The 25,954-nt window shown below is 40.2% G+C and overlaps 1 protein-coding gene across 1 annotated transcript in view; it reads left to right on the top strand.

Annotated features, from left to right (window-relative positions):
* The window catches only part of Zcchc8 (zinc finger CCHC-type containing 8), a 44,702-nt gene that overhangs the window by 7,391 nt on the left and 11,357 nt on the right, over positions 1–25,954 (top strand). Inside the window, exons 4-11 of the mRNA XM_045132987.1 lie at positions 754–859; positions 4,856–4,933; positions 10,549–10,652; positions 10,769–10,834; positions 11,410–11,470; positions 13,675–13,820; positions 14,166–14,308; positions 23,323–23,444. Of these exons, the coding sequence (XP_044988922.1) occupies positions 754–859; positions 4,856–4,933; positions 10,549–10,652; positions 10,769–10,834; positions 11,410–11,470; positions 13,675–13,820; positions 14,166–14,308; positions 23,323–23,444 (826 nt within the window). The remainder of the gene's footprint in view (positions 1–753; positions 860–4,855; positions 4,934–10,548; positions 10,653–10,768; positions 10,835–11,409; positions 11,471–13,674; positions 13,821–14,165; positions 14,309–23,322; positions 23,445–25,954) is intronic.

Here is a 25,954-nt window from a genome sequence, read left to right as displayed (position 1 = left end):
CCCAATATATTTTTATTTTATTTTTTTGATTTTGGTTTTCGAGGTAGGGTCTCACTCTAGCCTAGGCTGGGCTTGAACTCACAGCAGTCCTCCTACCTCTGCCTTCCCAAGTGCTGGGATTAAAGGCGTGCGCCACCATGGGTCTGGAGTTCACTTGCAGTGGCTAGAAGCCCTGGTGCCCCCATATTCTGTCTCTCTTTTGTTGATTATACGAGGTAGGGTCTCTTTCTAGCCTCGGCTAACCTGGAATTCACTATGTAGTCTTAAGGTGGTGTCAAACTCCTGGTGAGAAGTATTTTTTAAATTTTCTTTTTTTTTATTTTCACAATTTTTATTAACATTTTCCATAATTATAAAAAATATCCCATGGTAATACCTCCCCCCCACATGCACTTTCCCCTTTGAAATTCCATTCTTCATCATATTACCTCCCCTTAAATTTTCTTTATATGAGAGGCAGGTAGAGAAAAAAAAAGAAAGAAAGGATGTGCCAGGCCCTCTGGCCATTGCAAAGCAAATGAAACTCCAACAAATGTCCCACCTTGTGCATCCGCTTTACACTACAGGAGAATCTAACCTGGGTCCTTTATTTTTTCAGAAGCACTTTAGCCACTAAGCCATCTCTCCAGCCTGAGACATGATATCTTATAAAAATAAGACTATCAAATATTTTTGCAATTATGGAAGTTGTCAATAAAAAAAAAATGTTTACTCTGACTTCTGACATTTTCTCCATTTTGTCCTCCCATACAGGCAATATCATCAAGAAATAGAGGAGTTTATATCAAATTTAGTAAAAAGATTTGAGGAACAACAAAAAAATGATGTGGAAAAGACTTCCTTTAGCCTTTTACCCCAGGTATTTCAAATTTAAGAGACTTTAAGATTAGTATGTTAAGCTTTTCACTACCAACTATAGACTACAGAGATTTTGTTAGAACCAAAATGATGAAGATTATCTGTTCAATGAACATTCTTCCATTGGCTTCCTTCAAAATCTGACAAATACAGTCTCTGGCTCTTTTGGTCAGGTCAGTCATTATCAGAACTGGCAACCCAAAATTGAAGGCTTTCTTTTCATTTCCTAACTTGTACAGGTTGTTTTGGGCAGACAATTAGTTTCAGGGCAAAAAACAAATTTATATAACTGAGATTTATAAAAGATGAATTCTTCCACTTAGTCAAAAGGCTGAAAAAACTTAGCACTCGGGAGGCAGAGGTAGGAGGATTGCTGTGAGTTTGAGGCCACACTGAGACTCCATGGTGAATTTCAAGTCAGCCTGAGCTAGAGTGAGACCCTACCTAGAAAACAAACAAACAAACAAACAAACAGGCTGAGAAGCAATGAAAGATAATATTCTTTTTATATTAAACCAATATATATATGTCTGTTCTTTATTCCCTACACCTTGCTTTTGTCTGTTTTGTTTTCTTGTTTTACCAGTCTCAGGGTGGCCTCGAACTCACAGTGATCCTCCTGCCTCTGTCTCCCCAGTGCTGGGATTAAAGGAGTATGACACCACACCTGGTTCCCTAAAGCTTGCTTTTTAAAAATTAATAGTGTATCAAAAGAAATCTGAAAAAATTTACTATACACTGTTACAGTATAAATGTATATATTTACATATGTAATCAGATTAGGGTTTATGTCCTGTTTGAGAAAAAATTTTAAGGTAAGTAAAATCTCAAAGAATTTGTAGTTATTTGTTCTCTGAGAGAAAAAGTATTCTCATTAATTGAATTTGTTTAATCTTTAGGTTTTACAGATGTAAAAAAAAAATAATTGTTCCTTTTTCCAGACAGGGTCTCATGTAACCCAGGCTAGCCTCCAGCTCAATAAGTAGATAAAGATAGGCTCTTTTTTGTTTTGTTTTTGTGTTTTAGTTTTTCTTGAGGTGGGGTCTCACTCTAGTCTAGGCTGTCCTGGAACTCATTTTGTAGTCCCAGGCTTTCTTTGAACTCAGAAATCCTACTACCTCTGCCTCCCCAGTGCTAGAATTAAAGGTGTGCGCCACGACACCTAGTTTGAATAGAATCTTGAACTCTTTTGGTTTGGTTTGGTTTGTTTCTTTGAGGTGAGGTCTCACTGTAGCTCAGGCTGACCTGGAATCCATTGTGTAGTCTCTGGACCCCAAACTCATGGCAGTTCTCCTGCCTCTGCCCTCCCAAGGGTTGGAATTAAAGGCGTACTTCACCAAGCCTGGCTTTGCACATGTAATTTTTTTTTTTTTTTTTTTGGTTTTATGAGGTAGGGTCTCACTCTAGCCCAGGCTGACCTGGAATTTACCATGGAGTCTCAGAGTGGCCTCGAACTCATGGCGATCTTCCTACCTCTGCCTCCCAAGTGCTGGGATTAAAGGCCTGTGCCACCACGCCAAGCTTAATTTTTTCTTTTATTAACAACTTCCATGATAATAACAAATACCCCATGGTAATACCCTCCATCCCCCCGTACATGTAATTTTTAAAGATTGTGGAACTAACATATTCTGAGCATGATGGCCCATGCATCGCTAATCCAGTGTTCAGGAGCTGAGGCAGGGAGGGCATTAGTTTGAGGCCTGCCTAGGCTACATTGAGAGTTAAAGGACAGTCTGAGCAATTGAGTGAGACCTTGTCTCAAAAGAAAAATGTGTCGTGGAAAATGCTAATAAAAACATTAAAAAAAAAAAAAGAAAAATGTAAAAAGTCAGCTGGGCTTGGTGGTGCTGTCCTTTAATCCCAGCACTTGGGAGGCAGAGGTAGGAGGATCACCATGAGTTTGAGGCCACTCAGATACTACATAGTGAATTCCAGGTCAGCCTTTGATAGAGTGAGACCCTACCTCAACCCCCTTCCCCCCAAAAAAACATTAAAAAGTCAGGCTTGAAAGATGGCTTTGTGGTTAAGATGCTTGCCTGCAAAGCCTAGGGACATAGGTTCAATTCACCAGTACCATATAAGCCAGATGTACTAGGTGGCACATACATCTGGAGTTCATTTGCAGCGGCTGGAGGCCTGGTATGCCTGTTCTCTATCTGCCTCTTTACAGTTTCACAATAAAAGAAAAACATAAAAAGTCTTTTGGGTGTCAGACATAATGGCAAACACCTGTGATCCCAGTACTTGGGAGGATAGAAGCAGAAGGATCAGAAATTCAAGCCAATTTTGACTACATGAGGCTCTCTCTCTAAAATAAATTAAATGAATTAAAATAAGACTGCCTCTGAAGTTAAAGGCTTGCAAAGCCTGATGGTTCAATTCTCTAGTAGCCATGTGAAACCAGATACATAGTGGTACATACATTCAAGGATTGAGGATATAATTCAGTAGTAGAGCACTTGCTTAGTATATGTAATGTCATGCTTGAGCCTGGCTTGATAGCACATGCCTGTAATCTGAGCATTTGAAATGTAGAGGCAGGAGGATTAGTTCAAGATCATTCTCTGCTACAAAACCAGTTTAAGACCAGCCTGGGGTACATGAGGGTTCCTTCCCTCCCTCCCTCCTTCTCTTCAATAAGTACATAAATAAATCCATACTGGATGGCACCAGTTTACTTATTCATTTGTTTATTTGGGATAGTATCTTTGCTTTGTAGATTAGACTGACTTCTAGCTTGATCAACTTGCTTTAGCTTCCCTGGTGCTAGAGTTGATACCTGGGTGTTACCTTGCCAGGCTTTGAATATTACTTATTTTTATTTATTATTATTATTTTATTTATTTATTCATTTTTCTGATTTTTCCAGGTAGGGTCTCGCTCTAGCCCAGGCTGACCTGGAATTCACTATGGAGTCTCAGGGTGGCCTCAAACTCACGGCAGTCCTCCTACCTCTGCCTGCCAAGTGCTGGGATTAAAGGTGTGTGCCACCACGCCCAGCAGACCTGTGATTTTATTTTTATTTTTTTATTTTTTATTTTTTTTTGAGGTAGGATCTCACTCTAGCCCAGGCTGACCTAGAATTCCCTATGTAATCTCAGGGTAGCCTCAAACTCACGGTGACCCTCCTACCTCTGCTTCCTGAGAGACCTGTGATTTTTTTTCTCTTACCCCCTTCCCCATATTACCCTCTCTTACCTGTTTCCTCCTGTTAACATACTACGTTTTTTTTTTGTTTTTTTTTTTTTTTGGTTTTTCAAGGTAGGGTCTCACTCTAGCCCAGGCTGACCTGGAATTCACTATGGAGTCTCAGGGTGGCCTTGAACTCACAGCAGTCCTCCTACCTCTGCCTCCCAAGTGCTGGGATTAAAGGCATGTGCCACCACGCCCAGCAAATGTACTACTTCTTTCCTATGAATCCCCATCTTTCTTTCATGCCTTTTTGTTTTTTTGAGGTAGGGTATTGTTGAAGCCTAGTGTGACCTGGAATTCACTATGTAGTCTCATTCTGGCTTCAGAGTCCCAGAGATCCTCCTACCTCTGCCTTGCGAGTGCTGGGAGTAAAGTCATATATCACCACACCACCCAGCCATGCCATTTGTTTTTTCAACCCATTTGCTTGCATGATAATGGAAAAGGTTATTTATTATGGGATGGACAACTTAACAGTGGCTTCACCCCTGATGAGCCTGACTCCCCACTCTCAGCAAAACTGTTAGCTCTTCTTGAGGCCTGGGGTCTTATTATCTTTCACCCATTGGTGGTGTAGTATTGATAGGCTCAGACTTGTGCTGGAAGCCGCAGCTGCTATAGTTCATGGGTATGATAGCTATGTTATATTCTCCTAGCTTACTTTGTAAACTCACCCAAATTATGACAAGGACTTAGCAGAAATTTACATCTTAATGATATCATTTATGAAATAAGAGTGTTCAGATTCCTAGCTTGTGTTCCTAATTGGTTACTCTGTAATGCATATTTCTCTTTGTCTTAGCCATCCAGTATTGTATTAGAAGAGGACCATAAAATGGAAGAGTCAAGTGCCATTCAAAATAGCAAGGAAGCTTTTAGTGTAAGTTTATACATTTTCTTTTGAATTCTGCAGTTGTATGATTCCTATCCTTAATCAGCTGGTGGCAGTTAGATCATATGTCATTATATGATCGTAACATTTTTTCTTATAAATAATAGCATAGACTTTACCCTGTACATGTTATCATTTGGTTTTAATAACTATTATGTTGTGCCACAGGGAAGAGCTTTTCTCCTAATTAACCTTTTTATGTTTATCTTTAAGATTTGAATGAAGTAGGAAACTAACTTAATAAACTTACAGGTGGATGAAGCTGAGAGAGGGGGAGCTAATATAACATGGCATATTTGCAATACAAAGTGTTAGTAGTCTCAATTGGTAAAAACTGAAAGCTTAATAGAAACAACTTACATTTAGACCTTCCAGTACCTGTATAGAATTCATTAGTATCAAACAATGTGGTATGGTTTGGCAGCTTTTTTTTTTTTTAATGTAATAATCATTTTGGACGTGGTGGCGCATGCCTTTAATCTTAGCGCTTGGGAGGCAGAGATAACAGGATATCTGAGTTCAAAGCTAGCCTAGGCTTCAGAGTGAGCTGCAGATCAGCCTGGGCTAGCAACACCCTAATTGGAAAAAAAAAAAAAAAAGTTTCTGTTTTGTTGCGTTTTAATAGTCGTTTTGTTTGTTTGGCTTTTTGGTTTTTCGAGGTAGGGTCTCATTCTAGCTCAGGCTGACCTGGAATTCATCCTGTGTTCTCAGGGTGTCCTTGAACTCATGGCAATCCTCCTACCTCTGCCTCCCAAGTGCTGGGATTAAAGGTGTGTGCCACCATACCCGGTATTTGCTTTGTTTGTTGAGGTAGGGTCTCATTGTAGCCCAGGCTCACCTGGAACTCACTATGTAGTCTCAGGGTAGCCTTGAATTAATGGTGCTCCTCCTACCTCTGCCTCCCAGGTGTTGGGATGTAGTTTGTCTGTCTGTCTTTCTTCCCTTCTTCCTCCTGCCCACCCTTCCTTCCCTCCCTCCTTCCTTTCCTCCCTCCCTCCCTCCTTCCTTCCCTCCTTCCCTCCCTCCCTCCCTCCCTCCCTTCCTTCCTTCCTGTGTTTTTTTTTTTTAAATATTTTATTTATTTATTTGAGAGCGACAGAGACAAAGACAGATAGAGGGAGAGAGAGAGAATGGGCGCTCCAGGGCTTCCAGCCTCTGCAAACGAACTCCAGACGCGTGCGCCCCCTTGTGCATCTGGCTAACGTGGGACCTGGGGAACCGAGCCTCGAACCGGGGTCCTTAGGCTTCACAGGCGAGCGCTTAACCGCTAAGCCATCTCTCCAGCCCCCTTCCTGTTTTTTGAGTTTGAGTTTCACTGTAGTCCAGGCTGACCAGGAATTGACTCTAGTCTTAGGCTGGCCTTGAGCTCTCACTGTGATCTTCCCACCTCAGTCACCTGAGCACTGGGATTAAAGGCTTGTACCATCAAGCCTGGCTTTTTACTTTGTTTTATGTGATAAGGTCTAGCCAAGGCAACTTCATCCTCCACGTACTAGGGTTACAGGTGTTAGACAACACTATGACTGGCTGAAAGAATGATATTTGAATTCAGCTATGTAACTTTCATTTCTCTTTGAACTTGAAAGCGTTGGTTTTTTTTTTAAAGTATTTTACTTTTATTTATTTATTTGAAAGAGAAAAAGAAGTAGAGAAATAGGCTGGAAGAAAGAGAAAATGGGCACGCCAGGGCCTACAGCCACTGTAAATGAACTCCAAAATGCATGTGCTGCCTTGTGCATCTGGCTTACATAGGTCCTGGGAAATCAAATCTGGGTCCTTTAGCTTTGCACACGAGCACCTTAACCACTAAGCCATCTCTCCAGCTTGAAAATGTTGGGTTTTAAAGTGATACTTATATAGAAATTGAGAATTTGGTGTATGTATCAGTTTATTCTCTTCTTTTCCCCCCTTCCTTTTTTTTTTTTTTTTTTTTTGAGATAGGGTATCACTCTTAACACAGGCTGACTTGGAATTAGTCTCAGGCTGACCTTGAACTCAGCAATCCTCCCACCTCTGCTTCCTGAGTGCTGGGATTAGAGGGGTGTGCCACCACATGGGGCTTTAGTTTAGTCTTAACAAATACTTATATTTAGTGAATGCTGCCTCGTGTCACAAAGTGTATAGAAGAGTAAGTCAGGTCCTATTTAATTAACAGTCTAGTGGGAGAATGTAGTACTCTTTAAGAAAAATAAGGGCCAGAAGCATAATTCACTAAGCTCAGTAGAGTGCTTATTTATTATGCATGAGACCCTGGGTTTGATCTTCAGCACTTCTTTTTCCCACCCCCTGAAAAGAAGCCAGGCATGATAGGGCAGGGCTGTGGTCCTGTGATCCCAGCTACTTAGAAGGCTTAGGCAGGGAAGATTGCAGCAAGTTCAAGGCCAGTTTAAGTAACTTAGTGTAGTCCTATCTCAAAATAAGTAAAGAATGGGCTGAAGCTGTAGCATAGCAGTGGAGTACTTGTCTGGCATGTGTGAGGCCCTTGAGTCAGTCCTCAAGTCCAACCAGAGTGAGGGGAGAAGAGAGAGAGAACAAACAGGCAACAGTAAGATAGTAACTGCGGCTGGATGATTTCTAGAGTTCTCAGTAAGTAAGGAAAGGAAGTGGACCTCCCATAGCAGCTAACTGGTATTCAGATTGCTCATTGTATTGTACACTAGTTGCTGGTCTAGAAATTATGAGCTCATTACAGATATTTTTCATGAAAGTTCTATTCTCATTCTGCAGGATGGGAGGAACGCATGGGAGCCTAAGTACTCACAAGTAGGCAAGTGCAGAATAGAGCCAAGGTTTTATTTATTTAGGTATTAAGATGGAGCTTTTAATATTTTTATTTATTTGTAAGGAGAGAGAATGGGCACACCAGGGCCTCTTGCTGTTGCAAAGGAACTTCAGATACATGTGTCACTTTGTACATCTGGCTTTACATGGGTACTGAGGAATTGAACCTAGGTCATCAGGCTTTGCAAGCAAACATCTTAACCACTGAGCCATTTTTTGAAATATTTTACTTTTATTTATTTGAGACTGAGAGAAAGAAGCAAAGAGAGAGAGAGAATGGGCGTGCCAGGGCCTTGAGCTTCTGCAAACAGACGGCAGACACATGCATCACCTTGTGCATCTGGCACTGAGCCATTTCTCCAGCCCCAGACAGGTTTTCTTTGTTTGTTTGTTTCAAGGTAGGGTCTTGCTGTATCCTAGGTTGACCAGGAATTCACCACATAGTCTCAGACTGGCCTCAAACTCACAGCTATCCTCCTCCCTCTGCCTCCTGAGTGCTGGGCTTTTAATGTGTGCACCACCACATGTAGCTTCAAGCCATGTTTTTAACCAGACCTCTCACTCTTTTTTTTTTTTTTTCCATTTGTTTTTATTTATTTATTTGAGAGCAACAGACATAGAGAAACAGGCAGATAGAGAGAAAGAGAGAGAATGGGCACGCCTGGGCCCACAGCCACTGTAAATAACTCCAGACGCATACGCCCCTTTGTGCATCTGGTTAATGTGGGTCCTGGGCAATCAAGCCTCGAACCGGTATCCTTGGGCTTCACAGGCAAGCGCTTAACTGCTAAGCCATTTCTCCAGCCCCAGACCTAAAATTCCAGAGTATGTGATCCACATGCTGGTCTTGCCCTATAAGCCATAGTGAAGACTTGGAATTTCCATCTAAGATGGAAGCCATTTGAGAGACTTAGGTAAAAATAGGACATGCTATGGCTTGAAAGAAAGAACTGGGTTCTTAGTAGAGAAAGTTGACAGTTGGTATGTGTAGAGGCCCAAATCAAGTTAGGAAGTTACTGTGTTCATTTCAGGAAAAAGAATGATGGCTAAGATCAAAATGATGGGGATGGATGGTTAGAACCTGGAGCTACTTGTAAAGTAGAGCTATCAAATGTGCTCCAGAATTGGATGCAGAATATGGGAACAAGAGAGTTAATAAAGCAATTCTAGCATTGGCTCAAGGAGCTAGAAGAATTATCGTTTCTGCCAGGTGTGGTGGTGTATGCCTTTAATCTTAGCACTGGGTAAGCTGAGGTAGGAGAGTCATAGTGGGACCACAGAGTGAGAGTGAAGTCCTTGTCAGCCTGGGCTAAAGTGAGACCCTATTTTGAAGGGGAAAAAAAGCAACATAAAAACAAACATATAGATATTGTTTCCTTTTTGGTTTTTCGAGGTAGTTTCACTCTAGCTCAGGCTGACCTGGAATTTACTATGTAATCTCAGGGTGTCTTCAAATTTATGGAGCTCCTCCTATCTCTGCCTCCCAAATGCTGGGATTAGAGAGGTGCACGACCACTGTTTCCATTTTCTTTGGTGGAGAAAGAATAGGTTTAGCAGTAGCTAAGAATTTGTTATAGTTTATTTGTGTATGTATATATGTCTGTTTGTTCTGGAGACATGATCTCCCTATGTATCCCAGGCTGGCCTCGAACTAGAGATCCTCCTGCCTTGGTCTCCCAAGTACTGGGATTACAGGCGGGTGCCACAATTCCCGACTTCCTGTGCAACAATAAATAGGTGAGTTTGAGATATCATCTTATATCTAGTGAGATGTTTTGTTGACACTTGAATATCCAAGATTGGCATTTAGAAGAGAACTTAAATGATTCTGGATTAATAATTTACGGAATGAGTGTGGGAAGGTAATTTAAAGAAAGACTAGATCCTATGCCTCCTAATCTCTAGAACATGGAGAGATGAGAAGAATCTAGCCAAAAAGACCAAAAGGGGAAGATATTTGTGAGAGAAGGGAAGAATCTGTTGTGTCAGTTGTTGCTGATAGACTGACAGCTGCCCATAGAATTGAGCAGCAAGGAGCTCCCTGCCTAACTCCTTTGTTATAAGATAGCTTAGTACAGTAATGGAAACTAGAAACATCCTAAAGAGAATAATATGTCACTTAAGTAAATAAAAGAGACTTTTAAGTACTGCATATTAACCTTAATTAGATCCTGGCTTGGAAAAAATACAAAAGGCATTTTGGAGACAGGAAAACCTGAATATAGAGTAGATACATATGGGAGTTAATTTTCTTCTTGGGTGTGACAATGGTTATTGTGGTTTACAGGAGAATGTTTCTATTCTTAGAAGACTTCTAGAGCCTTAAGGGAAAGTGTTATGATTTCTACAGTTGATTTTCAAATGGCTAATTAAGATGTTCATGTGTATATAAAGAGTGCCATGCACAGAAAAATGTTAAACTATTAACAAGTGTTCAGTGTAGGTGAAATGTGCATGAGTATTCCTTTTCACTGTTTTTCAACTTGTCTAAAATTTCTGCAAAAACTCAAAGGAGAAGAGTGAATGGAAACAATGTAGGATGTGAGGGTCTTGCTTCAAACAAATGGAATACAAGAGAAGCATGAAAGTCAAAGTTTGTGTTTTCTGTTTGAGAGAGTACAGTTCACAGTAAAGATCCAATACACAGGGAAAACTTAAGTGTACCTTTTATTTGTATACCAAAATCTGACTCCTGTTAACTGGGAAGATTTTTTTCATAACTTCATCCAAAAACAAATTGTTAAAACAGTTAATCATAGACTTGACTTTACTTAATGTCTTTTTTTCCACTTAAATAGCAATATTTTTTGACTTTTCTGCAGGTTGTAGGAAGTGTCCTGTATTTTACTAATTTTTGCCTTGATAAATTGGGGCAACCTCTACTAAATGAAAACCCTCAGCTTACCGAAGGATGGGAAATACCCAAGTATCCTACATAGTGAATGAAGATCTTTTATGCATCTTGCCACTAAGTGAATCTTTTAAAAACAGCTTATTAAATTTTGCAGACTGATAACTATTCCTTAATAAAATTCACTAAAGGTACCAGCAAGTCTTCAGCCACATTGTTTCTCTAGAAGGGCAAGAAATACAAGTAAAAGCAAAAAGGTTTGTGTGGGGAGTTGTTTTGTTTTATCCTTTTTGTTATTTCAATGCCAAAACCATAAATTTTTCTTCGACTCTTGAAAGCTAATGTTCTTTATTACTAATTTAATATGAAGTTAATTACAGATTAATTTAGAATTCCAATATCTAGAGAGAGAGATAAAATGATATCTTTTAAATATGTAAAGTGGTTGTTTATTTCTTGGAATTCATTGGTTCACATGTAATGTACCTGGGAGGGTGGAGAGAAGTAACTATTCCTATTCATATGATTGTTGTCTTATAACTATCTGCCTTTTTCCCATGTTACCTAAAGGAAACTTGATGATCTGTTTGCTTTGATTCTTCTGCTATTAACCACTGAAAAAACTCAAGAGGTAACAGATCAGTCAGGAACAGAATGGTTATTGGTTAAGTTGCCATTTAAGTAACTGAGTACAAAAACCTTAGTGTGCTCATTATTGCAGATAATGAAGATGTGCTTGCTACAGTTTTATTGATTTGCTTTTATGTTTTTATTTACATTTTGAAAATCTTTGGGTTTTTGTTTTGTTTTGTTTTGTTTTTTAACCAAATAGGCCAAAGCCTCACTGTTTCAATTGTGGTTCTGAAGAACATCAAATGAAGGATTGCCCAATGGTAAGGTTCATTCATATAAAAATGTCTTGGAACCAGAACTTGTTGATGTATTTTACACATTTATGGCATTGTGATAGGAACAAAACTTTCTGCATTCCTTTAATGTCTACTTAATCTTTTCACATTTATATTTTAAGACATATTTTTAAATTTTTTTTATTTATATATTTATTCGCAAGCAGAGAGCGATAGAGAAAGAGGGACAGAGAGAATGGGCATGCCAGGGCCTCCAGCTACTGCAAACATACTCCATATGTATATGCCCATTTTGTGCATCTGGCTTTATGTGGGTACTAGGGAATTGAACCCTGGTCGTTAGGTTTTGCTTTAGCCACTGAGGCATCTCTCCAGCCCAAGACATTAGATTCTTAAAGAAAATAACTTACAGTATTTTAGATATGAAAATTACTTTTAAAACAATTTTAGTTAACTTATGTTATGATAACACTATGGTAATAAGTATTCATTTATTATTTTTGTTCTTTTTCAAGGGAAGGGTTTCACTGTAGCACAGGCTGACCTAGATTTAATGTATAGTTCCAGGCTGCCCTCAAACTCACGACAGTCTTCCTACCTCTTCCTCTCTAGAGGTTGGATTAAGGTATAAGAATTTGAAATGATTGCTTTCTACCTGCAGCTTTTAAAAATACCTATCTTCTTTTATGGTTATTTTATACATTAAACTTGGGGGCTAGGCTGGAGCGATGGCTTAGCAGTTAAGGCGCTTGGCTATAAAGCCAAAGGACCTAGGTTCAATTCCCCAGGACCCATGTAAGCCAGTTGCACAAGGTGGCACATGTGGCTGGAGGCCCTGGAACGCCCATTCTCTTTATCTGTCTGCCTCTTTCTCTCTTACACTCTTTCTCTCTCTCTCTCAAATAAATAAATAAAATTTCAAAATATTTAAAGAAGCCAAGCATGGTAGAGCACGCCTTTAATCCCAGCACTTGGGAGGCAGAGGTAGGAGGATTGCTGAGAGTTCGAGACCACACTGAGACTATATAGTCCAAGTCAGCCTGGACCACAGTGAGGCCCTACCTCGAAAAACAAAAAAAAATATAAAGAAAAAAAAACCCTTGGGGCTGGAGAAATGGCTCAGCAATTAAGGCATTTGCCTGCAGTGCTTAATGGTCTGAGTTTAATTCCCCATTACCTACATAAAGCCAGATGCACAAAGTGGTACATGCATCTAGAGTTCGTTTACAGTGACTAGAGGTGTATACATACTCTCTATCTCTCTGTCTCCCTCCCCCCAATCTGCTTTCTCTCTCTCAAATCAATAAAAAATATTTAAGGGCTTGAAAGATGACTTAACAGTTAAGGCCCAGATTCAATTCCCCAGGACCCATGTAAGCCATATGCACAAGGTGGCCCGTATGTCTGGAGGCCCCTGGTGCACTCATTCTCTCACTCCTTCCTCCCTCCCTCCTTTTTCTCTCTGTCAAATAAATAAATAAAAATAAAATATTGCTGGGTATGGGGCCATTATGAATGCCTTTTTTTTGTTTGTTTTGTTGTTGTTTTTCGAGGTAGGGTCTCACTCTGGCCCAGAATGGCCTGGAATTAACTCCGTCGTTTCAGGGTGGCCTTGAACTCATGGCAATCCTCCTACCTCTGCCTCCCGAGTGCTGGGATTAAAGGCATGCTCCACCACGCCTGGCTTATGAATGCCTTTAATCCAAGCACTTGGGAGGTAGAGTTAGGATCGCTGTGAGTTCAAGGCCACTTTTAGACTACATAGTGAAATCAGGTCATCCTGAGCTACAGTGATACCCTACTTTGAAAAACCAAAAAGAAATAAAATATTTAAAAATTTTATTAAAAGAACTTAAGCCAGATGTGGTGGCGTACGCCTTTAGTCCTAGCACTCGGGAGGCAGAGGTAGGAGGATTGCTGAGAGTTCAAGGCAACCCTGAGACTACATAGTTAATTCCAGGTCAACCTGCACCAGAGTGAGACCCTACCTCGAAAACCAAAAAGTGATTTTTAGCTGAGTGTGGTGGTGTACACCATTAATCCCACCTCTTGGCAGAGGTAAGAGGATTGTTGAGTTTTGAGGCCAGCCTGGGCTACAAAGTGAGTTCCAGGTAAATCTGGGCTAGGATGAGACCCTGCTTAAAACAAACAAAAAATTATGATTATTTTTTTAATTGCTGAAGTATTTCTAAATTGCTTTATGCTATTCTCATCAAACATTATGACAGCCTCGGAATGCTGCTCGAATAAATGAAAAGAGAAAAGCATATATGGATGCTTGTGGTAGTGAAACAAACAATCAGAGTTTCCAGCAGCGGTACCATGCAGAAGAAGTAGAAGAAAGATTTGGAAGATTCAAGCCAGGAATTATTAGGTACTGTCTTTACTTTACCATAGAGATATCATGTGTTAAGTCTGGAATGTAAGTGTGCCATAACAAAGCCTGGATTGCTCAATTAATATAGTTAACAACATCTTAACTACTTATTACACACCATGTACCATTGCTGTGTGATGTGGGACAGAAGTGTTTTAGTCAGGCATAGTGGTTCATGCCAGTGGGAGGCTGCAGCAAGAGGATCCCACCAGTTTGAGGACTACGTGTACTACATAGTTCCACACCAGTCTGAGCTATAGAGTAAGACTGTCTCAATACCAGATGCCATTGTTTTCATGCAAATCACTTCATCATTTCCTCCACCCCCTTTATTTTATTTAGTGAGGAACTTCAAGATGCATTGGGTGTGACAGATAAGAGTCTTCCCCCTTTTATCTATCGGATGCGCCAGCTAGGATATCCACCTGGGTGGCTCAAGGAAGCTGAATTGGAGAATTCAGGGCTTGCACTCTATGATGGAAAAGGTATAGTATATTAGATTAGATAAGTCAACTTAAATGTCTTTTTTTGTTTGTTTAATACATGAATCATAAGCTTTTGCCCTGGAGAGATGGCTCAGCACTTAAGGCACTTGCCTGCAGAACCTAATGACCCAAATTAAATTCCCCAGTAAAGCCAGATGCACAAAGTGGCACATGTTTCGGGAGTTCATTTGCAGAGGCCCTGGCACACCGATTCTCTCTTCTCTCTCTCTGTCTCCTTGCAAATAATAATAAAAATGACTCTACATTTGCCAAGCATGGTGGCACACACCTTTAATCCGAGCACTCAGAAGGCAGAGGTAGGAGGATCACTGTGAGTTCGAGGTCACCCTGCGACTACATAGTAAATTTCAGGTCAGCCTGGGATAGAGTGAAACCCTAGCTAAAAAAAAAAAAAATCAATCAGTCACAACAAAATGTGATAAGCAATGGTTGGTCTGTTTAATGTGTGAAGAGGTAACTAAAAATGATCAAGATAATTTATTTTACAAGGAAGGAACTAAAGATTCATTGAGTATATAGCATTATCAGATGGTTTAGCTGGTGTGATGCATACTTGTAATCTCAGCACTTGGGAGGCTGAAGCAGGGAGATTGACAATTTGAAGCCAGCCAGTCTGTGCTACACAGTGAGATTCTGTCTCAAAAGAGAAGAATTGGCACTGTGGGGCCATTTGACGTGTTCATGTAATAAATTTATTAGGAAAAAAAAAGAGAGAGAGAAGAATTGGGGCTGGACAGATGGCTCAGTGGTTAACATGCTTGCCTTTAAAGCTTAAGGACCTGAGTTCGGTTCCCCAGTATCCACTTAAAGCCAGATGCACAAGGGGGTTGGCACATGAGTCTGGAGTTCATTTGCACTGGCTAGAGGTCATGGCACACCCATTCTCTCCCTCTCTCCCTTCCTCTCTCCCTCCCTCTCTCTCTCTCTCTAGTAATAAACGAATTTTTTCTTTTCTTTTCTTTTTTTTTTTTGATTTTCGAGATAGGATTTCACTCTGGTCCAGGCTGACTTGGAATTCACTGTGTACAGTCTCAGGGTGGCCTCAAGCTCAACGTGATCCTCCTACCTTTGCCTTCTGAGTGCTGGGATTAAAGGTGTGAGCCCTTATGCCCAGCTTGAAATTTTTTTTAACTATTTTTTTCTTAACTTTATTTTTATTTATTTGAGGGAGAGAGAGAATGGGCACGCCAGGGCCTCCAGCCACTGCAAATGAACTCCAGATGCATGCGCCCCCTTGTGCACCTGGCTTACATGGGTCCTGGGGAATTGAACCAACATCCTTTGGCAGACACCTTAACTGCTAAGCCATCTCTCCAGCTCTTGAAATATTTTTTTAAGAAAGAATTTGTTAGATGACTGGACTTCCTCCATGTCCAGAATATGAACTCTCTCACTAATCTTCAGAAGCTCATAAATTTCTCAATAATGGTGACAGGCATAGATCCATCAATGGCAGGAGATGGTAGAGTCTACTATACTACTATAGAATTTCTCCCTCAGACTCCTTCTCTGGAGATATTCATATAAGTGCCCAAGCAAATTATTACAGCCTTGAATGGTATAGTGAAAATCTTAAAGCAACTTCATGTCCCTAAAGACAAAGAGCTATGTATTTCAGCGTTGGCTGTGGAATGCTTGCAACACTAAAAGGAATGAGGTTAATATGAATAAGCCACATGGGAAAATCTTTCCATACTACGAGGTTGTATGAAACAAGTTTTTGACAGCTTAAGCATTAAAATACCATTGATTGTTTTTTATTTTTAAAAAAAAAATTTTACTTTTTATTAACATTTTCCATGATTATAAAAAAAAAAATCCCATGGTAATTCCCTCCCTCCCCCCCCCGACACTTTCCCCTTTGAAATTCCATTCTCCATCATATTACCTCCCCATCTAGATCATTGTACTTACATATATATAATATCAACCTATTAAGTACCCTCCTCCCTTCCTTTCTCTTCCCTTTATATCTCCTTTTTAACTTACTGGCCTCTGCTACTAAGTATTTTCCTTCTCACACAGAAGCCCAATCATCTGTAGCTAGGATCCACATATGAGAGAGAACATGTGGCACTTGGCTTTCTGGGCCTGGGTTACCTCACTTAGTATAATCCTTTCCAGGTCGATCCATTTTTCTGCAAATTTCATAACTTCAGTTTTCTTTACCGCTGAGTAGAACTCCATCGTATAAATGTGCCACATCTTCATTATCCACTCATCCGTTGAGGGACATCTAGGCTGGTTCCATTTCTCAGCTATTATAAATTGAGCAGCAATAAACATGGTTGAGCATGTACTTCTAAGGAAATGAGATGATTCCTTCGGATATATGCCTAGGAGCACTATAGCTGGGTCACATGGTAGATCAATCTTTAGCTCTTTTAGGAACTTCCACACTGATTTCCACAATGGCTGGACCAGATTGCATTCCCACCAGCAGTGTAGAAGGGTTCCTGTTTTTCCACATCCCCGCCAACATTTATGATCATTTGTTTTCATGATGGTGGCCAATTAGACAGGAGTGAGATAGAATCTCAGTGTAGTTTTAATCTGCATTTCCCTCATGACTACTGATGTAGAACATTTTTTTAGATGCTATATGCCATTCGTATTTCTTCCTTTGAGAATGCTCTATTTAGCTCCATAGCCCATTTTTTGATTGGCTTGTTTGATTCCTTGTTATTTAACTTTTTGAGTTATTTGTATATCCTAGATATTAATACTCTATCAGATATATAGCTGGCAAAGATTTTTTCCCATTCTGTAGGTTGCCTCTTTGCTTTTTTCACTGTGTCCTTTGCAGTGCAAAATCTTTGTAATTTCATGAGGTCCCAGTGAATCTGTGGTTTTATTGCCTGAGCAATTGGGGTTGTATTCAGAAAGTCTTTGCCAAGACCAATATGTAGAAGGGTTTCCCCTACTTTTTCCTCTAGCAGTTTTAGAGTTTCAGGTCTGATGTTAAGGTCTTTAATCCATTTGGACTTAATTCTTGTGCATGGTGAGAGAGAAGAATCTATTTTCATCCTTCTGCAGATGTATATCCAGTTTTCCCAACACCATTTGCTGAAGAGGCTGTCTTTTCTCCAATGAGTATTTTTGGCATTTTTTTTTATCAAATATCAGGTGGCTATAGATACTTGGGCTTACATCTGGGTCCTCTATTCTGTTTCACTGATCTACATGTCTGTTTTTGTGCCAGTACCATGCTGTTTTTGTTACTGTGGCTCTGAAGTATAGGTTAAAATCAGGTATGGTGATACCACCAGCCTTATTTTTGTTGCTCAGTATTATTTTAGATATTCGAGGTTTTTTGTGATTCCATATGAATTTTTGGATTGTGTTTTCTATTTCCATGAAGAATGCCTTTGGAATTTTGATAGGGATTGCATTAAATGTGTAGATTGCTTTAGGTAAGATTGGCATTTTCACAATATTGATTGTTCCAATCCAGGAACAAGGGATGTTTCTCCACTTTCTAGTGTCTTCTGCAATTTCTTGTTTGAGTGTCTTAAAGTTCTCATTGTAAAGATTCTTTACTTCCTTGGTTAGGTTTATTCCAAGGTACCTTATTTTTTTTGATGCAATTGTAAATGGGAGTGATTCTCTCATTTCATCCTCTGTGTGTTTGTTGTTAGCATATATGAAGGCTACTGATTTCTGTGTATTTATTTTGTATCCTGCTACATGGCTGTAGGTTTTGATCAGCTCTAACAGTTTGCTAGTAGAGTTTTTAGGGTCCTTTATGCATAGAATCATGTCATCTGCAAATAATGATAACTTGATTTCTTCCTTTCCAATTTGTATCCCTTTTATGTGTGTCTCTTGCCTTATTGCTATGGCTAAGACTTCCAAAACTATATTAAATAAAAGTGGGGACAGTGGACACCCTTGTCTTGTTCCTGATTTTAGTGGAAAAGCTTCCAGTTTTTCCCCATTTAGTAATATGTTGGCTGTAGGCTTGTCATAAATAGCCTTTATTATATTGAGATATGTTCCTTCTATTCCCAGTCTCTGTAGGACTTTTATCATGAAGGGATGTTGGATTTTGTCAAATGCTTTCTCTGCATCGAATGAGATGATCATGTGATTTTTGTCCTTCAACCCGTTTATGTAATATATTACATTTATAGATTTGCATATGTTGAACCATCCCTGCATCTCTGGGATAAAGCCTACTTGGTCAGGGTGAATGATCTTTTTGATATACTCTTGTATTCTGTTTGCCAATATTTTGTTGAGAATTTTTGCATCAATGTTCATGAGGGAGATTGGTCTGTAATTTTCTTTTTTTGTTCTATCTTTGCCTGGTTTTGGTATCAGGGTGATGCTGGCCTCATAGAAGGAGTTTGGTAGAATTCCTTCTTTTTCTATTTCCTGGAAAAGCTTAAGAAGCAATGGTGTTAGCTCTTCCTTAAAGGTCTGGTAAAATTCAGCAGTGAATCCATCTGGGCCTGGGCTTTTTTTAGTTGGGAGGTTATTGATAACTGTTCAGATCTCCATATTTGATATAGGTCTGTTTAAGTGATTAATCTCATTTTGATTTAATTTTAGGTAGGTCATATAAATCAAGGAAATCATCCATTTCTTTCAGATTTTCATACTTTGTGGGGTATATGCTTTTATAGTATGTCCCTATGATTTTTTGAATTTCTCTGGAATCTGTTGTGATGTTACCTTGTTCATCTCTGATTTTATTATTTTGTGTCTCTTCTCTCTTTCTTTTGGTCAGATTTGCTAACACAGTGGTGGTGGGTGACTTTAACACCCCACTCTCATCAATTGACAGGTCATCCCGGGGAAAAAATAAGTAGAGAGGCATCTGGACTAAATGAGGTCATAGAAGGAATGGACCTAACAGATATATACAGGACATTTCATCCAAAGGCTGCAGAATATACATTCTTTTCAGCAGCACATGGAACATTCTCTAAAATAAACCATATATTAGGACACAAAGCAAATCTTAACAAATTCAGGAAAATTGAAATAATTCCTTGCATTCTATCTGACCACAATGGAATTAAACTACAAATCTGTAGCAAGAAAGGCTATAGAGCATACACAAAATCATAGAAACTAAACAATACACTACTAAATGATGAATGGGTCAATGAAGAAATAATGAAGGAAATCAGAAAATTTATATAGTCAAACAATAGTGAGAACATAACATATCAAAATCTCTGGGACACAATGAAGGCAGTTCTAAGAGGTAAATTTATAGCTTTAAGTGCCTATATTAAGAAATTAGAAAGGTCGCAAGTAAATGACCTAATGCTTCACCTTAAAGCCTTGGAAAAAGAAGAACAAGGCAAACCAAAAATCAGTAGACGGGAAGAAATAATAAAGATTAGGGCAGAAATTAATGAAATAGAAACAAAAAGAACAATCCAAAGAATTAATGAAACAAAAGTTGGTTCTTTGAAAGGATAAACAACATTGATTGGTGTTTTTTTTTTGTTTTGTTTTTTATTTATTTGAGAGAGACAGACACACAGAGAGAAAGACAGATAGAGGGAGAGAGAGAGAATGGGCGCGCCAGGGCTTCCAGCCTCTGCAAACGAACTCCAGATGCGTGCGCCCCCTTGTGCATCTGGCTAACGTGGGACCTGGGGAATGAGCCTCGAACCGGGGTCCTTAGGCTTCACAGGCAAGCGCTTAACCGCTAAGCCATCTCTCCAGCCCATTGATTGTTTTTTAAAAAGCCACATGAAGGCTAGAAAGATGGCTTAACGGTTAAGGGCCTTGGCATGCAAAGCCTAAGGACTCATGTTAGACTACAGGTCCAACATAAACCAGATGCGCAAAGTGACGCATGGGCAAGGTCACACTTGTGCACAGAGGTCTCACACAAACATTTTGAAGTTTGATTGCACTGGCTGGTGGTCCTGGTGTGCCATTTGTCTCCTGCACTCTCCCCCCCATATTAAAAAAAAAAAAGCTGAATGAATAAAACAGTGCTCTGTGCTTTGAGTATGTAAAAAGTAAAACTGGTCGTGGTGGTGCACACCTTTAATCCCAGCACTCATGAGGCAGAGGTGGTAGGATCACTGTTGAGTTTGAGGCCAGAATGAGACTACATAGTGAATTCCAGGTCAACCTGAGCTAGAGTGAGACCCTACCTCAGGAAACAAAACAGAAGAGAAAAAGCAAACCAAAAAGTATGTAAAAAGATTTTCTTGTTTTTTAGAGACTGAGACCCTATTTCGAAAAAAACAGCCTAAAAGAAAGTATGTTTTTTAAAAATGTTTTATTTATTTATTTGCAAGCAGAGAGAGAGAGAGAGAGAGAGGGAGCGAGAGGGAGGAAGGGAGGAAGGGATGGGGAGAGAGGATGGGTAAACCAGGGCATCAAACCCCTGCAAAGGAACTCCAGATACACGGTGCCACCTGTGTATCTGGCTTTATGTGGGTACTGGAGAATTGAACCCAGGTTGATAGGTTTTGCAGGCAAGTTTCTAAACCACTGAGCCATCTCCAGCCTATAAAAAGTGGTTTTTTTGTTGTTTTGTTTTGTTTTGGTTTTTCGAGGTAGGGTCTCGCTCTAGCCCAGGCTGACTTGGAATTCATTATGGAGTCTCAGAGGGTGGCCTCGAACTCAGGGCAATCCTCCTACCTCTGCCTCCTGAGTGCTGGGATTAAAGGCATGTGCCACCATGCCCAGCTATTTTTTTAATATTTTCATTTATTACTTATTTACAAGCAGAGAGAGAATGGGCATGCCAAGGCCTCTTGCCACTGCAAACAAACTGCAGACACCTGTGCCACTTAGTGCATTTGGCTTTACATGGGTACTGAGGAATCAAACCCAGGCCATCAGTCTTTGTAAGCAAGTGCCTTTAACAGGTGAGCCATCTCTCTAGCCCAAAAAGTTTACTTTTTTCATTTTTAAAAAAAATTAAATAAAGAGAGAGAGGGAGGGAGGGAGGGAGAGAGGGGGAGATTTGCCTGGTGTGGTGATGCACACCTTTAATCGCAGCACTTGGGAGACAGAGGTAGGATTGCCCTGAGTTTGAGGTCACCCTGAGACTACAGAGTAAATTCCAGGTCAGCCTGAGCTACAGTGAGACCCTACCTCAAAAAAAAAAAAAAAAAAGGGAAAAAGAAAAGAAAATTAAATATATACATATTTACTTATTTGAGCAGGAGAAAGAGGCAGATAAAGGGAAAGAGAAAGAGCGCACTAGGGCCTCTAGTCACTGCAAATGAACTCCAGATGCATGCACCACCTTGTGCATCTGTCTAATATGGGCACTGGGAGATCAAACCTGGGTCCTTAGGCTTCATAGGCAAGCACATTAAGTGCTAAGCCATCTCTCCAGCCTCCAGAAAATGTTTGTTTGTTTTGTTGTTTTTTGTTTTTTATTACTATTATTTTGGTTTTTTGAGGTAGGGTTTCACTTTAGCCCTGGATGACCTAGAATTCATTATGTAGTCCCAGAGTGGCCTTGAACTCATGGTGATCCTCCTACCTCTGTCACCCAAGTGCTGGGATTAAAGGCATGCACTACCATGCCTGGCCCAAGAGTTGTTTTTCAAAGATATTTATTGAGAAAGTTAAGTTTCCTGGGTTTGTACTGACAAAAGTTTTTTTTTTTTTTTGAGGCAAGCCCAACAGACTGCCTTTTTTCTTTTTTTATACAAGAATGAGAGAGAATTGGTGCACCAAGGCCTCCAGCTAATTCAGTTGAACTTGAGATGCATGCACCCCTTGTGTGCATGTGCAACCTTGTGTGCTTGCATCACTGCATGTCTGGTTTACATGGGACCTGGAGAACAGGCCTTAACCACTAAGACATCTCTTGAGCCCTGCAGAGCCATCTCTCCAGCCCTACTTCTTGTTATTGTTGTTTTGATTTTTGGGGGTAGGGTCTTGCTCTAGCCCATGCTAACCTGGAATTTACTATGTAGTCTCAGGTTGGCCTCCAACTCACAGTGATCCTGCCACCTGATGATAGTTGATAGTCTCTCTCTTTTTAATATATATTTTTTATTTGTTTATTTATTTGAGATAGGAAAGAAAGAAAGAAAGAATGGGCATGCCAGGGCCTCTAGCCACTGCAAACGAACTCCAGATGCACGTGCCACTTTGTGCATCTGTTTACATGGATACTGGAAAATTGATCCTGAATTCTTAGGCTTCACAGTTAAATGCCTTAACTGCTAAGCCATTTCTCCAGCCCAATAGTCTCTTTTTTTGAGTCAAGGGCTCTTAACTCATGCTGGCCTGAAACTCTCTGTGTTGCTAAGGATGGCCTTGAATTTGTCTTTCTTCTGCCTCAGCTTCTCAGATGCTTGGATTACAGGCCACCATGTGCAGGCCCAGCTGGTTTTGATTTTTTTTTTTTTTTTCTTGAGGTAGGGTCTCACTCTAGCCCAGGCTGACCTAGAATTTACTATGTAGTCTTAGGGTGGCCTCAAACTCACAGTGATCCCCCCTACCCCCAGCCTCTTGACTGCTGGGACTAAAGGTGTACACCACCACACCCAGCTCTCTTGGTTTTAGAAACGTATACCAGGAGGGCTTCCTGAATACTGGGATTACAAGCAGTTGCCATTTCCCCCCCTCATAGAGACTAATATTGTTGGCCATTGTATCTCTAGATACCTTGAAGATCAAGTAACAAATTTGCATGCCTGGAGTAAAAATTCTTTTGATTAACCAAAACAAACAAACAAAAAAAATGAGAAGCCAAGCTTACTGGTGCACACCTTTAATCCCAGCACTCGGGAGGCAGAGATAAATAGGAGGATCACAGTGAGTTCGAGGCTACCCTGAGATTAAATAGTGAATTCCAGTCAGCCTGGGCCAGAGTGGGACCCTACCTCAAAAAACAAATTATATATAACATTCAGAAAAAATACAGTCTTCACTAATTTTGTCACTACAAATTAAAGCACTTTCCATGTGTACATCTGATGTGGAGGGGGACATATATTAGCAAAAAGCAATGTTACCACGTAATCTAACACTGTTGATGGTCTCTGTAGATGATGCTGATGGAGAAATGGAAGCTGGAGAAGTACAACAAGCTAAAAGTGTCACTTATGATCTCTCAAAATTAGTAAACTATCCAGGTTTTAATATATCTACTCCCAGAGGAATTCCTGATGTAAGTAGATGTTTAAAAAAACTTTTGTATTGTTTTTTTTTTTTTTTTTTTTTTTTAGATAGGGAGGGTCTCATTCTAGCCCAGGCTGATCTGGAATTCACTATATAGTCTCAGGGTGGCCTCGAACTCATGGTGATCCTCCTACCTCTGTCTCTTGAGTGCTGGAATTAAAGGCATATGCCACTATGCCTGGCCTAAAATTTTGTAGAGGTTGTTTTTCTAAAAAATTTTTTTAAAATTATTTATTTATTTATTTGAGAGCGACAGACACAGAGAGAAAGACAGATAGAGGGAGATAGAGAGAATGGGCGCGCCAGGGCTTCCAAAACTCCAGACACATGCGCCCCCTTGTGCATCTGGCTAACGTGGGACCTGGGGAACCGAGCCTCGAACCGGGGTCCTTAGGCTTCACAGGCAAGCGCTTAACCGCTAAGCCATCTCTCCAGCCCTAAAAAATTTTTTAATATGACATTATATTAAAGATTTTTTTAAAGTTTTGTTTATTTTTATTTATTAATTTGAGAGCGATAGAGAGATAGAGGTAGAGAGAGAGAATAAGCGCACCAGGGCCTCCAGCCATTGTAAATAAACTCCAGATTGGTGCGCCCCCTGGTGCATCTGGCTAACGTGGGTCCTGAGGAATTGAGCCTCGAACCGGGGTTCTTAGGCTTCACAGGCAAGCACTTAACCGCTAAGCCATCTCTCCAGCCCATGTTAAAAGATTTTTGAAAACATTAGCAGTTACTATTACATAAAGAAGTGAGTTTGTACCTTGTTGTAGTAGTGAATACCTGTAATCCTAGTACTTGGGAGGAGGAGGCAGGAAGATCAGGGATTCAAGACCACCTTTTGCTGTGGAGCAGGTTTGGGGCCAATCTGGGCTATGTGAAACCCTTTATCAAAAGAACTAAAAAGGGGCTCTGTGTGGTGGTGTTGCATGCCTTTAATCTCACCACTTGGGAAGCAAAGGTAGGATTGCTGTGACTTTGAGGCCACCCTGAGACTACAAAGTGAATTCCAGGTCACCTTGGGTAGAGCCAGACCCTATCTCAAATAAAGCAGGGAGTGGTGGAGAGATGGTTTAATGGTTAAGGTGCTTGCCTGCAAAGCCAAAGGACCTAAGTTCAATTCTCCAGGACCCACGTAAGCCATATGCACAAGGTGGTAAATGAGTCTGGAGTTCATTTGCAGTGTCTAGAGGCAATAGTGCACCCTTTTTTTCTCTCCCTCCTTCCCTCTGCCTCCTCTCTGAAATAAAAATTTATTTAAAATATCAATATGTAGGGCTGGAGAGATGGCTTAGCGGTTAAGCACTTGCCTGTGAAGCCTAAGGACTCCGGTTCGAGGCTCGGTTCCCCAGGTCCCACGTTAGCCAGATGCACAAGGGGGCGCACACGTCTGGAGTTCGTTTGCAGTGGCTGGAAGCCCTGGCGCGCCCATTTTCTCTCTCTCTCTCTCTGTCTTTTCTCCCTATGTCTGTCGCTCTCAAATAAATAAATAAATAAATAAATATGTATATATTTATTTATGTATATACATATATGTATGGGGCTGGAGAGATGGCTTAGCAATTAAGGTGCTTGCCTACGAAACCCAGGTTTGATTCCCCAGAACCCAACTAAGCCAGATGCACATGGTGGCACATGCATCTGGAGTTTTTTTGCAGTGGCTAGAGGCCCTGGTGTGTCCATTCTCTCTCTTTTTTTTCTCCTCCCTCTTTCTCTCACATAAATAAGTTAAAATAAAATACTTTTTTAAGAAAACAAGAACTAGCCAGGCATCATGGCTGCATGCCTTTAATCCAAGCACGAAGTAGGCAGATTGCTATGAGTTTGCAGTCAGCCTGGAGGAAAAAAATAAATAAATCAATAAATAATAAATCAAGGGATAGAGCTCATTGTAAAATGTTTACCTAGCATGAGTAGGCACTGGGTTCCATCCTGTGAACTCCACCAAAGAAAAGTGGGTTTGTTAGTTACATGTTTTAACTTATTTATTTTTAATTTTTAATTTTTATTTATTTATATACAAACACAGAGAGAGAGACAGAAAGAAGGAATGGGTGCACCAGGGCCTTCAGCCACTGAAGACGAACTCTAGATGCATGTGCCACTTTTTCCATCTGGCTTTACATGGGCACTGGGGAATCAAATTCAGTTTGTTAGGTTTTGTAAGCAAGCACCTTAACCACAGTCATCTCTCTCACCTCTTACTGTTTTTTAATTTTTATTTATTTATTTCAAAGAGAGAGAGAATGAGGATGGGTGTGCCAGGTTCTCTTGCCACTGGAAATGAATTTCAGATGTATGCACCACCTTGTGCATCTATCTTGTGTGGGTCCTGGAGAATCAAACCTGAGTTCTTTGGCTTTGCAGGCAAGCAACTAACCCATCTCTCCAGCCTTCTTTTTTTTTTTTGTTTGGTTTTAGATTTTGGGGAGGATTGGAGTTTCCTTTTTATGGAGTTCCACTGTTGTTTGGCTTTTGAGGTAGGGTCTCACTGTAGTCCAG

The sequence above is a fragment of the Jaculus jaculus genome, chromosome 13 (assembly GCF_020740685.1).
Source record: "Jaculus jaculus isolate mJacJac1 chromosome 13, mJacJac1.mat.Y.cur, whole genome shotgun sequence".
Taxonomy (NCBI): domain Eukaryota; kingdom Metazoa; phylum Chordata; class Mammalia; order Rodentia; family Dipodidae; genus Jaculus; species Jaculus jaculus.
This window is presented reverse-complemented; position numbering and strand designations above follow the sequence as displayed.